This window comes from Balaenoptera physalus, assembly GCF_965194825.1.
Source record: "Balaenoptera physalus genome assembly, chromosome: 18".
In the NCBI taxonomy this organism is placed as follows: domain Eukaryota; kingdom Metazoa; phylum Chordata; class Mammalia; order Artiodactyla; family Balaenopteridae; genus Balaenoptera; species Balaenoptera physalus.
The window spans coordinates 65800657-65813830 of record NC_138899.1 but is presented as its reverse complement, the minus strand read 5'-3'; the positions used below and the strand labels follow the sequence as shown (position 1 = coordinate 65813830).

The 13174-nt window shown below is 51.5% G+C and overlaps 1 protein-coding gene across 1 annotated transcript in view; it reads left to right on the top strand.

Moving 5' to 3' along the window:
• The window catches only part of ATP7B (ATPase copper transporting beta), a 63221-nt gene extending 52332 nt beyond the window's left edge, over positions 1-10889 (top strand). The window contains 8 exon segments of the mRNA XM_082434384.1: positions 351-519; positions 1673-1816; positions 3074-3216; positions 4687-4890; positions 4990-5107; positions 6185-6287; positions 6776-6995; positions 6998-10889. Coding sequence (XP_082290510.1) covers positions 351-519; positions 1673-1816; positions 3074-3216; positions 4687-4890; positions 4990-5107; positions 6185-6287; positions 6776-6995; positions 6998-7165 — 1269 coding nt within the window. The 3' untranslated portion in view covers positions 7166-10889.
• The last annotated feature ends 2285 nt before the right edge of the window (positions 10890-13174 follow it).

The following is a 13174-nucleotide window of genomic DNA, read 5'->3' as shown; positions in this document are numbered from 1 at the left end:
GCACCTTCATCCCCCTCCGCCCCCCAACCCCGACCCCAGCCCTTCATTTGGGGTGTTTGCTGTGGATTGCCTTTCTCCTTTCTGAACTGCAACCTGTCCAGTCTCTCTAGGCATCCAAACTCTAGGAGAGAGTTGAGGCTGTTTTAAATGACTGTGTCATATAAGAGAGAAAGAGTTGCTGCCTTAGGCGTCGATCTCTTCACCTTTCCCGGAAGTTCTCCTCCCGTCCCTCCCTTCCCTCTTAATTCCTGGTGTCTGCTGCTATCCCGCCGCCTCACCCCCACCTCTGTCCTGACTCCCTCTCGACTCACCTCTGTTTTCTGCTTCCTCTCCCCCCCTTTCCTTCCCAGGAACTTGGCACAGAGACCTTGGGATACTGCACAGACTTCCAGGCGGTGCCCGGCTGTGGGATCGGCTGTAAAGTCAGCAACGTGGAGGGCATCCTGGCCCAGGATGAGCGCCCGCGTGGCCAACCGACCGCCCACCTGAACGGGGTCAGCAGCGTCCCCGTGGAAACAGGTATCCCTGGCCTCGGTTTCCGCTGCCCGGCCCGCCGGGGGCTGGGCCCAGCCATGGAGAGCGCCATGCCAGGCTCGCCCCCTGGTTCCCGACTGCGGAGAAGGTGGCTCAGGGCTGGTGCGCCGCACGCCTGTCTCCCAGGGAAGCCTGCAGCTTCTCTCGTGTTCTTCGATGTGGCTGAATCTTGACGCTGATGGCAGACAAAAGCAGTGTGTGACTTAAAGTCATGGAGTATTGCTCATCTGCTCCCTAATCTCGAGTCTCCTCTTTCTTACCCCAGGTCAGTCTTGGGATAAGACTCGTAAGCTACAGGGTAGGCCGATGGGAGTCCTCCTTTTGTTCTTCCTAAACAGGAAACCTCCATGTGGTCAACTCTGATGGGATGTGACGTATTTATAGAGCTGGCAGCCATCAGGGAAAGTGAATGGACACGGTCTGCCCAAGCCAAGAACGGACACTGGAGGGACAGCTGCTTTTTGAATAACGGCCTTTCTTATTCAAAGGGTGCTAGCCATCAGCATAAGAGAGTGGAAAAACCCCCAAACCAAAAAACCCATATCTAGTGTTGGCTCTTAAGTATGTTAGTAGTTAAATCTTGATTTAGATTTTGTTAGAAGCCATTACCACCTTATAGCAAGTTAAAGCCCTGGGATGACCTTTCCTTTGCCTTCCAGGGACTGGTCTATCAGTGACACCTAAGGTAGAGGTGACAGGTGCAAGACTCACCTGGCCTTTTAGGAGGTATAGCTTCAAAACCTTTCATACACGGAGGCTGGTTGTTGGCTGGTTCACCTTGCATCATCTGTACCAAGCAGTGATGGGTCTAGTCAACACTTGCTTTTGGCACTGACCAAATAACTAACCGCTTCTAATCCTAATTCTAATGCAATCTAACTGCAGCAGCAGACACCCCTAAAGGCCAGTAGGTACACTACGCGGTGTTTAATATGTGTGTAACATCTTTACATGTTTTAGTTCATACCACGGTTCTGCATGTTCTTTAAGGATGGTTTTCCAAGAGGTGTTTACTAGGTTGTGGTTTTTCCAGAGCCGCCAAGTAGACGTTTTGCTGTTGAAACCATCCCATGGTTTTTAGTGCTTTCTCGCAGTGAACTTGGGCTCTTTGGGAATAACCACACACTCCTTTGAGCAGATGTGGTCCCGCAGACCTTCTCTGTGCTGATCGGCAACCGAGAGTGGATGAGGCGCAACGGCTTGACCGTCACCAGTGACATCAGCGACGCGATGACCGATCACGAGATGAAAGGCCAGACGGCCATCCTGGTGGCCATCGACGGTACCGCTCTGCTCCCCTGTCCTCTGCTCTCAAGTGAAGCTGGAGACATCAGGCAGAAATAGAGTCCTTTTTTTTTTTTTTTAAAGTAAATCTTCCTCTCTGTTAATTTTAGTTCTATTTTCGAAAAGGCTGTCTTGCCATTTTTTCACTTCATTCTCAGTCCTGAGGCCCCCTCTGGCCACCTCCATCTTTGCCGCCAGAGTGAAGATGGCTTCAGCCTCTTTGCTCTTGGGATTCTAAACTGTCTTCCCCACCATCATTTGCATCTGCCCAGGTTGGCAGTTGAAAGTCATCCTTTCTCATTCATCACTGCAGGCGAAACAGCAGTTGACTTCCTAAGAGGTTTAACTCTAGGATGCTTTACATACCGAAATCCCCTGCAGCTTTCACAGAGCTTCTCAAAATTGTATGTCTCTTAGTACTCAGATTATATCCTGGGCTTTACATCTCAGGTAGATTAGAATCACTTTGTTAATGTTAGTTTCTGCTAATAGAAGTAAAAACTATATGCAAATAAGAAATAATTTAATTGCTGTATTTTGAATGCTCCTCTTTTCCCATTCTCTCTCTCTCTCTCTCTCTTTTTTTTTCCGGCTCCCACTGCCATGCCTTCTCCCGAGTCCTTTAAACACACAGCCCCCCTCAGCTTGTCAAGCCGGAATTGGCTCAATTAAAAGTGCCTCTTACACATCCTCAGCCTCACTGCTCCCGTCACACCTAAGTCCTCGAATGCCCTCCTGTGTCAGTACCTAAAGAGTCACTCAAAAAAAAAAAAAAAAAAAAAAAATTCTACAAAGTGTTTTCTGTAGGAAGAGACAGAAAGGAAGGATTGATTTTTCTAGCTGTTTGGACGTGTGTCACTCTTTAAGTAGCATTTGTTGTATTTCTCATGTTTTAATAGCTGACAGGTATTGAGTTATTATGAGCCAGCCACTCTGCAAAGCAAGAGATGTTCCTTGCAGAAAATCTGGAAAATTCTGAGAGCTATAAAAAAAAAACGGAATCCCTCATTATCCTACCCCTCAGAGAGCCACTGTTAACTGTTTAACAGTCCTTCCAGACTTTTGTATGCGTCTGGAAATGTATGTAAATTTAAAAAAAAACAAAATCAAAACCGTATTCTGTTGTATAATTCGGTGGTGTGTTTTTGGCGTGTAGCATGGTATTAGGAAAACTGCTCCGGATCATGGAGTCTTACTTGCTTCTTGGGCTGCCCAGGGCGCTGCCACGTCTGCTCACCTGCGGTGTCTCCTACAGCTGTGCTCTGTGGCCTGATCGCCATCGCAGATGCGGTCAAGCAGGAGGCCGCCCTGGCCGTGCACACGCTGAAGAGCATGGGCGTGGATGTGGTTCTGATCACGGGGGACAACCGCAAGACAGCCAGAGCCATTGCCACCCAGGTAAGGGCCAGGGGCCGGGATGTCTCCCACATCTGAAATCACAAGCGATTTCAAGCTGGCAGAAACAGTTCAAGGAAAATAAATAAGCACTAGTGCATCGAGCACTCAGCTTTGCTCTGGTCCCTCCCCCTCGCTGGGGGCTTTTCTCTCCACATGCTTTGATCTCGGGGCCGTGCACATCCCACAGGGGACCACCTTGCTGCTGCCCCAAAGATCACATTGCTGGGGCCTGGGTGCCATCATTCCTGCACGGTGGCTGCAGCCCCGGAAAAGCTGTTCCAACATTCTTTATTTTCCAGTCGCTGCACTGAGGAAAAAAGACCATGGCTTGAGGGCTGAAATAAACAGTCTTGTAGCCTTTATATTAAGGGAGTGTTTTGCCGGCCCAGCTCTTCTCACTCTGCACCAGATAAGTCACTGGGTCCTGGCAGTTCTTCTGCAGCGCTAGGGTCTGAGTTTGGGCCACGAGGGCAGCACGACTGCATGCCTGCCTGCCCTGCCTCGCGGGGAGGGCTCCAGTGCAAACTCCAGACGGTTGTATACCACCCCTTGCGGACATGTGTATAAAGCTGTCTGCTTTTGAGAATGAATCGCTCCTTGGGAGGGATTGTGCCCCTGTCAGCCATCCTTCTGAGAGTACACCCACTCCCGGGTTAAAACTTGTTCCTGCATTCAGCAAGCACTTACTAAGTGCCACCCACCCCTGTGACAGAGAGGCTACAGAGAGGAGTGAAGAGGGCACCACCCTCAGGGAGCTCACGGTCCCGTGGGGAGGGTGGCCCAGGGACCGAGTGTAAACCAGGTGCTGGGCACTCCAGTGGAAGAGTGCACGGGACGCATGGGAGCTGCCAGCTTACCCCTCATCCTGGCAGGGGCCGCCGGGGACACCTTCCAGGGGAGAGGACGCCTGCAGGCGTCAGATGAAGAAGAGGGGGCGCTGGGGGCAGGAAAAGTGACCTTTGCAGGACAGAGCAGGCAGCATGAGCACCGCCTGCGGGTGCAAGGTAGCAGCGAGTTGGAGAGGCCAGGGCGGGGCCCGCCGGGGCCGGGGGGCGGGGAGCTGGGCACAGGCAGGACCTGACCTGGGGACCTTGGGAGGCAGGCAGAGGAGTTTAGACGTTGTCCTAAGGGAAGTGGGATCCACTGGAGGCCTTGAAGCAGGAGAGTAACGTGACCAATGATTACTGTTTTGGAAAGGTCACCGGGACAGCATCTGGAGAAGAGTGTTGGGAGGCCAGGATGTGGGCAGGAGGCCAGCGAGGGTCCCAGACCACCGCGGAGCGTTGGGATGGGAGCAGGGGGTGCATTTGCCATGTGACCTGGAATCTGCAGGGCTTGGTGACGGGACCTGGAGGCTGAGAGGAAGGGGGCAGGGCTCATGGGTTTCTGGTCCTATTCCTGCCCCTTGGCAACGCCGGATGTTATTGTGTATTTGTTTTTTTATTGACTGCTGTTCTTCTTTCCTTTCAGGTTGGCATCAGCAAAGTCTTTGCGGAGGTGCTGCCTTCTCATAAGGTGGCCAAGGTCCAGGAGCTCCAGAACGAGGGGAAGAGAGTGGCCATGGTGGGCGATGGTGTGAACGACTCCCCGGCCCTGGCCCGGGCCGACGTGGGCATCGCCATCGGGACAGGCACGGACGTGGCCATTGAGGCGGCTGACGTCGTCCTCATCAGAGTGAGCTCTGCCGCGCCTCCGCCTCCCGGTTGTCCGTAGCAGGAGTGGTGAGGGCCGCAGAGCGGGGCTCCCCGTTCACCATGTGCTCCTCTCCTGCAGAATGACTTGCTCGACGTGGTGGCCAGCATTCACCTCTCCAAGAGGACCGTCCAGAGGATACGACTCAATCTGGTGCTGGCACTGATCTACAACCTGGTCGGGATCCCCATTGCAGCAGGTGGGCCCTCCCCGCCCTGTTCCCTCTGACCCTAGCTGTGGCCAGAAGCCTTGAAGAAAGAGTTGATTTTATTATGTTCCGCTTTGTAAGTCTCTAAAGGTAAATGAGAAACTGCAGGGAGAACCCAAGCCTTTTGTTCACTGCGGGCCTCTCTGAAAAGCTGGCCAAGCTGCTCAACCCTATTTACCTTGGCCCTGTTTTCTGGAACATTATTAAGACATACAGTCTGAAAAATAATCAATATTAACAGTTATGGGGCACCTGTTACACGCTAAGCCCGGGATCAGTGCTTTAGAACTTTGTCTTAAGAATTAATCCCACCCGGGTTTTATCCTGACTCAGAAATAATCATGGGGAGAGATGGATATTTTCTGCTCCCTAAGTCCTCCCTCCCCCACTGTATCTTGTGTCCCCAGAGAGGGAAGAGTTCCAAAGACTCCTGCAAGGAAAGCGCCTACATGGGCCAAGACCTATTTTTAAACATGACTGCCGCAGCCACGTTCCCCTGTTGTGTCCGAGCGGCCGGAGCTGCCTCACACAGTGGGTCAGCGTGTCCACCGCAGCCCGGCTCTGGCAGGTGCACTTCCTGCCCCGGGGCCGGCTCAGGAGCTGGTCCCCTCCCGTGCTTGCGGCTCTGTTCCGGGACCTGGTCTTGTTGCCCCTTATCAAGGTGCTTTGACGCCCTTGAGGGAGGACCGTCCGTGTAGAGAGGGCCCGTGGTCGTCAGCGTGTTGTCTCGGTGCTCCCACCCCCGAGGTGCCCCAGGATGGTGACACCTGCAAGTCCCTGGGGTGCCCTGTCCCCTGGAGCTTCCCCCAAACAAGTGATGGCACCTCTGGATGGTCCCAGGAAGGTCAGGGTGGGTGGGGGACCCCAGTCCCCTTGACGGTGCTCCCCCCCACCGAGCCCCACGCCCAGCTCTGAGACCGCCCGCCTCAGGCCCACGGGCACGCGGTCAGCGCCCAGCCCAGGGGCTTCCAAGCCGCCCTGAGGAGAGCTTCTGGTGGGCGGCGAGGCTGGGCCCCCCTCGCTCTCCGCCCTGGGCTGCGTCCTGAGTGTGGTCCCCCCCTCGGCCAGGTGTCTTCATGCCCATCGGCGTCGTGCTGCAGCCGTGGATGGGCTCGGCGGCCATGGCCGCCTCCTCCGTGTCCGTGGTCCTCTCGTCACTGCAGCTCAAGTGGTGAGTCCCCGCGGCGGGCCCGGGGGGCGGGGTGGGTGTGCGCCCCGAGCGGGGCCCGGCGTGTGTGTGTGTGTGTGTGTGTGTGTGTAATGACTTGTCCACCGCGAGCCAACAGTTTCCCGCTCAGCAGTCACCTCGCGCTGCTTCTTCCCGTTACTCCGCTCGACGGCTGTTTATGTCGAGATGTAGCTATAGGATCCCTGTTTGTAATCATTTTTCCTTTTTTAAAAGGGATCTTTATTTATTTATGCTTTCAGTTAACAAAAGTTAATGACAGCCTACTGTGTACCAGGCATTTGGCTAGAAAGTTTCTAAGTTGGGAACTTGCCCTGAGCCATAGGAGTTCGGTGGCCTTTCTTTCCTTTAAAAGCCGTGAGGCCCTGATACTGCGTGTTATTAAAGACTTCATGAGAGGCCTTCACTGGGCTTTACAAAAAAAGGCTGTGTGTCCAGAATGGCTCAGGTGCTCTTGGATTCTTGCTTTGCAGCTACAGGAAGCCGGAGCTGGCGTGGTACGAGGCGCAGGCGCAGGGCCGCATGAAGCCCGTGGCCGGGTCCCAGGTCAGCGTGCACGTCGGCATGGACGACCGGCGGCGCGACTCCCCGCGGGCCGCGCCCTGGGACCAGGTCCGCTACATCAGCCAGGTGTCCCTGTCCTCCCTCAAGTCCGACGGGCTGTCCCGGCACAGCGCCACGGCCGACGACGAGCGGGGAGCAAGTGGCCTCCGCTCCTGAGTGACCGGGACGGGGAGCCGTCCGTCCGAAAGCCGCAGGCGGTTGTGGCCCCCGCCCGGCCCCCCTCCCCGTGTGGCCGAGGCTCCAGCCTGACAGCAGCAACAGCAGGCGGCGGAGCCCCTCGCCAGCCCTGCACGTTCTAGATCACCCCTCCCTGCGGCTTGCGGACCACGCTGCCGGGGTCCCACGGGCTCGTTGGAGACCTTGCTGGCCTCGGGAAGGGGAGGGACAGCCAGCCCTCCTCGCATCCTCTGCCGTAGCGTTTGGGATGACTGCCCGTGAAACGAGGACGATCTCGTTGGGTCCAGAAACTTATTAAATGGGCCTGTCCACAGAACTCATTAAAACCTCGGGCTCTGGCGCTTTTTGACGACACCCACGTGCATCGCGTATCCGAGACCACCACTTACCTCAGGTGTCCCCGTCTTTTCTGCTGGCGCCGTCTCTTCCTTTTCTGTCCTTGACCCTGGGGCTGTGGCACCCTGTCGTCTGAGGGCCGGGCTGATGTCCTCACGTCCCCGCGGCTGCTCTGTGAGGGGCTCATGTGCTCCTTCCTGAAGCCCTCGTCCACACGGCCGCCAGAGAGCCGCCACGCTTCTCCCTCCTCGGAGTGAGGAGAGGTCTTCGTTGCTTATGACCCTCTTCTCCGTGGAGTCCTGGCTTCTCAACGCCGCCGAATCCAGTGCTGTCGCTGACCGTCACTGCCCAGCTCGAGTGAGGGTCTCAGAGCCCGAGACTTGAGAAATTCGGCTTCTGGGGGTGGGTCCAGGGGACCCAGGGAGGCACGTGGTGCAGGAACCTGCTTGCTCCGTTCCAGGGGCTTCGGCTCTGTGACTGTCACCTCACGTGGTCCATCGTGGGAGTCAGGTCAGTGCTGCCCCAGTGCCTACAGCACTCCGGGGAAACGGTACCCAAATAAGAGAGGAAATCCCAGTCCTCCACATGCATTGACTTCTGCACGCAGAGCTGGTGCCTTAGTTAGGGGGTGACCACAGTTTCCCAAGAGAACATCTGTTTCTAACTTTAAGTGGCCTTTGTGGTTGCACAGCATCGGAGGGGCAGCAGTGGGGCCCGTGGCGGACTCAGAGCTTGGTGGTGATTGGCAGACCACGTGGGGTAGACTAGTACTATCAGAATCTTAGACTAGGCAGTGCAGAGCCTGTTCTAAGTTCCAAGGTGAAGCCCTTATCACACACATTTTAGTTAGTTATTGTCAGTTATTTTCCAGGGGGATATAAGCACTTTTTATAAGTTACCTCTAAGCCTCCCAACAAGCCAGCAAAGTTAGATACTTCACAGGCGGGAAACAGGCTCAGAAAAGCTAGGAATCCCACCCAGGATCACACAGCCAGTATACATGGCAGAACAGGGATCTGAATTCATGTCTGTTGGCTCTGAAGTCTTTTCTCTAACTTGGCCCTACCTTGAATATTTCGCTCGATAAGAATAAACAAGAAAAAGGCCCTTGTGCTCCTGGAAGAACGAACCTGCCAGGTGATATATTTGCTGACTTGGGGTGAAATTTGACCGCGAGGTCATGTCATGTTCCCTTTGGATGGTTCCTTTCCATTTGCATATAATTTAGTTTTTGCTGGGTCTTAGCCTCTAAAATGGATGTGCAGGGTTTTGTTGTGTTTTTGTGGTTTCCAGTCTTCCCTCCCCTCCCCAGCCCCTTCCTGCCCTGTGTTCCCAATTGTGTCCTCTCTTTATTCCTGGCTGTGCTTGGGGAATGTGTCCTGTTTTCTAACTGGGCTAATCATTGTCTAAAGAATCTAATTGTATTGATTTTTCAAAAAGCTTTTAGGACCATAAGTGTCATCTTTATAGGGACATGGAAATATTTATATAATTGTACAGAAAATAACCTTTCAGAGATAGTCAAAGTATAAGTTTTGTTTTTTGGGTTTTTTTGGTCAGAAAAGAAGAATTCCTATTTCAAAAACTTTCCCATGCTATAGTAGAATAAAGTTTCTTTTTCTATTCATCTAAAAATTTGCCTTTGGCTGGCTCCGAGTGGGAAGCATGTGGGAGCCAGTGCAGCGCCATCTTTGGTGAGAACCTCGAGGTGCTGGCTTTGCTCAGTGCCTTTCAGGGGGAGAAAAGAATGAGGTTTAACGGTAGAGGCCACAAGGGTGGCCAGAGCCCTCTGACGGGCCATCCCAGCACTGTGTGAGCCCCTCTCCCGAAGGCCTTCCCCAGTGGCCTGTGGGGAGAGCTCTGGAAAGCACCGCCTCAGGGTACCTGTCCTGCTGGTTCAGACACGGGCCTAGATGACCCCATCATCTGCACTTCCCTGGTTGAGGGCGATTGTCTACAAATGGCCGTTCTCAAATGCACACATTTAATCAGAATGACTATATTTTGGGATCCTCGGCCCTGAAGGAATCGGGTGGGAGGGGTAGTAGAAAAGTCTGGACCAAAGTGCTGTGCTGGGAAGGCTCTGTGGGCATCTTGTGTGTGTGTGTGGCGGGGGGAGGGTCCTAAGTGAGCTGTACCTAGAGGTGAAGTGACAGTGTGATTCATCATCCAAACCAGGATACTTCTAAGAGTGAAAGGAGCTGCTACTAACAATTATGACAGGGCAACTGGCCTAATAAACTGGGACTACCCAGGCAAACTGGGACGTGTGGTCACCTGCCTTAAAAGGGAAATAGACATTTTGCAGTCGTCACCGACACAAACTGTAACACTTTAGCACTTTGCCCTGATTGTAGGATCCACAGACATGCTGGTGACCTAATCCTTCATCAGACTGAGAGAGTTCCCCCTGTGTCACATCCTGATACCAACACTTCTCTGTAGAGTCATTAAGGTGACTGTCTGGCAGCTTGGCGTGAGTGCACAGCTGGAGAGCCAGGCAGGGCTATGCTAAGTGGCCTCCAGCACAGCCTTAGGACTTGACACCCGGCATGCTGGACTCCTTTTCTGGAGGCCTGGCTATGAGAATTTCACGTCGTATGCACGTCCCGTTGTGGAAAGGGAAGGTTGAGTCCATTTCTTTAGAAAATAGACGTTTTCTAAAACTTGAGCAAATTTCCCTGATAGGATTCCACATGCACCAGAATAAATCATAACATCTGTCCATTCCTGATAACTTTTCAGCCTTTAAGACCTTAGTGAAGAATTGTGATAGGATCACCTATTAAATAAACGAATGTAATAATTCTAGTTTTTCTCTTTCTCTTAAACGGCACCTGGAAATTGACATGTCAAAAATTCGGTCCCCAAATTGTTGTGCTGGTTTACTGTGGAACCAAGACTAATAAAAATGACCTTTATTTTAAGAAAATCCAGCGTAAGCCAAAATCAGCCAGTCAAATAGGTGAATTAGAAAAAGATTCGAATTACAGAAGGATTTTTTTTTGCTTTGAAAAATTCATGATGATACTTCAGCAGCTAAGTTCCCTAATCTGTATAAAATTCTTTTTGAGTGAGAAAAGTTTTATTTGCGTGCAACTTTTTCTTCACTGCATCTTTTGTTTTAACAGAAGGTAAGGAGTAGCATACACTAGGAAATGCTTTAAAAGCAGCCACTCATGCTGACGCTCGGTGGTTTCCCCTTCAGATTACCTTCATGTGTGGGAAAGCTGAGTTGGTATTGGAAAGTATTGTGGAGCTCTTAGGAATGAAACCACCCTCCCTTCTTCATTTTCAACCTCAACTTGGGCAGAGACATGAACACCATTGTTTTGGTGCCTTCCGGAGGGAGATGTCTGCTTGTCTGCCGTGTTCCTTTGTGTAAAGACAATGACAACGGCTGAAATTACAGGATAGAATATGAGAATGTTAAATAACGCTGTGAAATCCCAGAGTCTCCTTTACTCTGTTCAAAAAGATTAAAAAAATAAATAAACTGATGGAAAATCATCCAAGGGCTAAGATGAAAACAAGAGCTAATGGAAATTTAACATTTTTTTCCACTGAAAAGGAAATGGCAATTATTTCTTCTTAATATAAACACGAAACTGCTTGTAGCAAAAATTGAAGCATGCAGAAATTTATAAAGGGGGGAAGAGGCTGCCATAATACCACCACCCCCAAAAAGGAAACCCCATGGGCATGATTTCATGGAGGGGTGTCCTTTGTGAGGGGACAGCACTGGGGCACTGAGAGAGCAAAGCCTATCTGCCCATGGGGGACCCAGCTCCCTGACCACATTAAAACCATCTGAGCACAGAGGTGCTGTAGGGGCCCTGTTGTGAACTGATGGCCACCCAGGTACCCATAAATTCGGGGGACAGACAGCGTTCAAATACTGTGGGTGTCGCAGTTGGGTCCATCACTCTTGGCTCAGTTGGTCCTCACAGTGGTGTGAAGAGATATTTGCATCCCTGCCCCATTTCAACAGTCAAGTTGACTGTCCAGGAGACAGAGCCAGGCTGAGTGTTTAAGCCCATTTGCTCCGGCCACAAAGCCCGTGTGCCCCTCTGGGCTATCCCCTCCCTGCAAAGGTGACGCTGGGTACTCTCCTTAGCAGGAGAAGCTGGGCTTCCTTGCCACCCCTTGGTGCCTTGCTTGGGACACGAGAAGTGTTCTTTGGCAGGATAGTGTGGTTTATCTCAAGAGCCACCAGGTGTCTCTCTGACCAAAACAACTTCCCAGTCTGCAGCCAGAGCCCAAATTCTCTTGATCAGTTTTTGGATGCATCTGGAAATTCAAATAGACATCATCATAATGAAAATGTGGGTGATGGGGCAGAGTGTGAGGCTGGAGTTAGCCCTGGCACTGGGTGCCTCTACGATGTGCTTGTATCTGTACTTGCAACCCAGGGTTTGAGCCGCCTCAAATTTGCACTTAGCCGTGCAGAGTACATCAGTGGGATGACTCAGCAGTGACATTCCTTTGTTGTCACGTGTGTCTTAGCGTCATATAATATTCCTGCAAGTTTAGATTTAAAAAAAAAAAATAGATTTATTTATTTATTTTTGGCTGCATTGGGTCTTTTTTTTTTTAACATCTTTATTGGAGTATAATTGCTTTACAATGGTGTGTTAGTTTCTGCTTTATAACAAAGTGAATCAGCTATACATATACATATATCCCCATATCCCCTCCCTCTTGCGTCTCACTCCCACCCTCCCTATCCCACCCCTCTAGATGGTCACAAAGCACCGAGCTGATCTCCCTGTGCTATGCGGCTGCTTCCCGCTAGCTATCTATTTTACGTTTGGTAGCGTATGTATGTCCATGCCACTCTCTCACTTCGTCCCAGCTTACACTGCCCCCTCCCTGTGTCCTCAAGTCCATCCTCTAGTAGGTCTGCGTCTCTATTCCCATCTTGCCCCTAGGTTCTTCATGACCTTTTTTTTTTTTTTGAGATTCCATATATATGTGTTAGCATATGGTGTTTGTTTTTCTCTTTCTGACTTACTTCACTCTGTATGACAGACTCTAGGTCCATCCACCTCACTACAAATAACTCAATTTCGTTTCTTTTTATGGCTGAGTAATATTCCATTGTATATATGTGCCACATCTTCTTTATCCATTCATCTGTTGATGGACACTTAGGTTGCTTCCATGTCCTGAGCTGCGATGAACATTTTGGTACATGCCTCTTTTTGAATTATGGTTTTCTCAGGGTATATGCCCAGTAGCGGGATTGCTGGGTCATATGGTAGTTCTATTTTTAGTTTTTTAAGGAACCTCCATACTGTTCTCCATAGTGGCTGTATCAATTTACATTCCCACCAACAGTGCAAGAGGGTTCCCTTTTCTCCACACCCTCTCCAGCATTTATTGTTTGTAGATTTTTTGATGATGGCCATTCTGACTGGTGTGAGATGGTATCTCACTGTAGTTTTGATTTGCATTTCTCTAATCATTAATGATGTTGAGCATTCTTTCATGTGTTTGTTGGCAATCTGTATATCTTCTTTGGAGAAATGTTGCATTGGGTCTTGGTTGCTGCATGTGGGCTTTCTCTAGTCATGTTGAGCGGGGGCTACTCTTCCTTGTGGTGCGTGGGCTTCTCACTGCGGTGGCTTCTCTTGTTGCGGAGCACGGGCTCTAGGCACGTGGGCTTCAGTAGTTGCGGCACACGGGCTCAGTAGTTGTGGCGCACGGGCTTAGTTGCTCTGTGGCATGTGGGATCTTCCCAGACCAGGGCTCGAACCCGGGTCCCCTGCATTGGCAGGCGGATTCTTAACCAC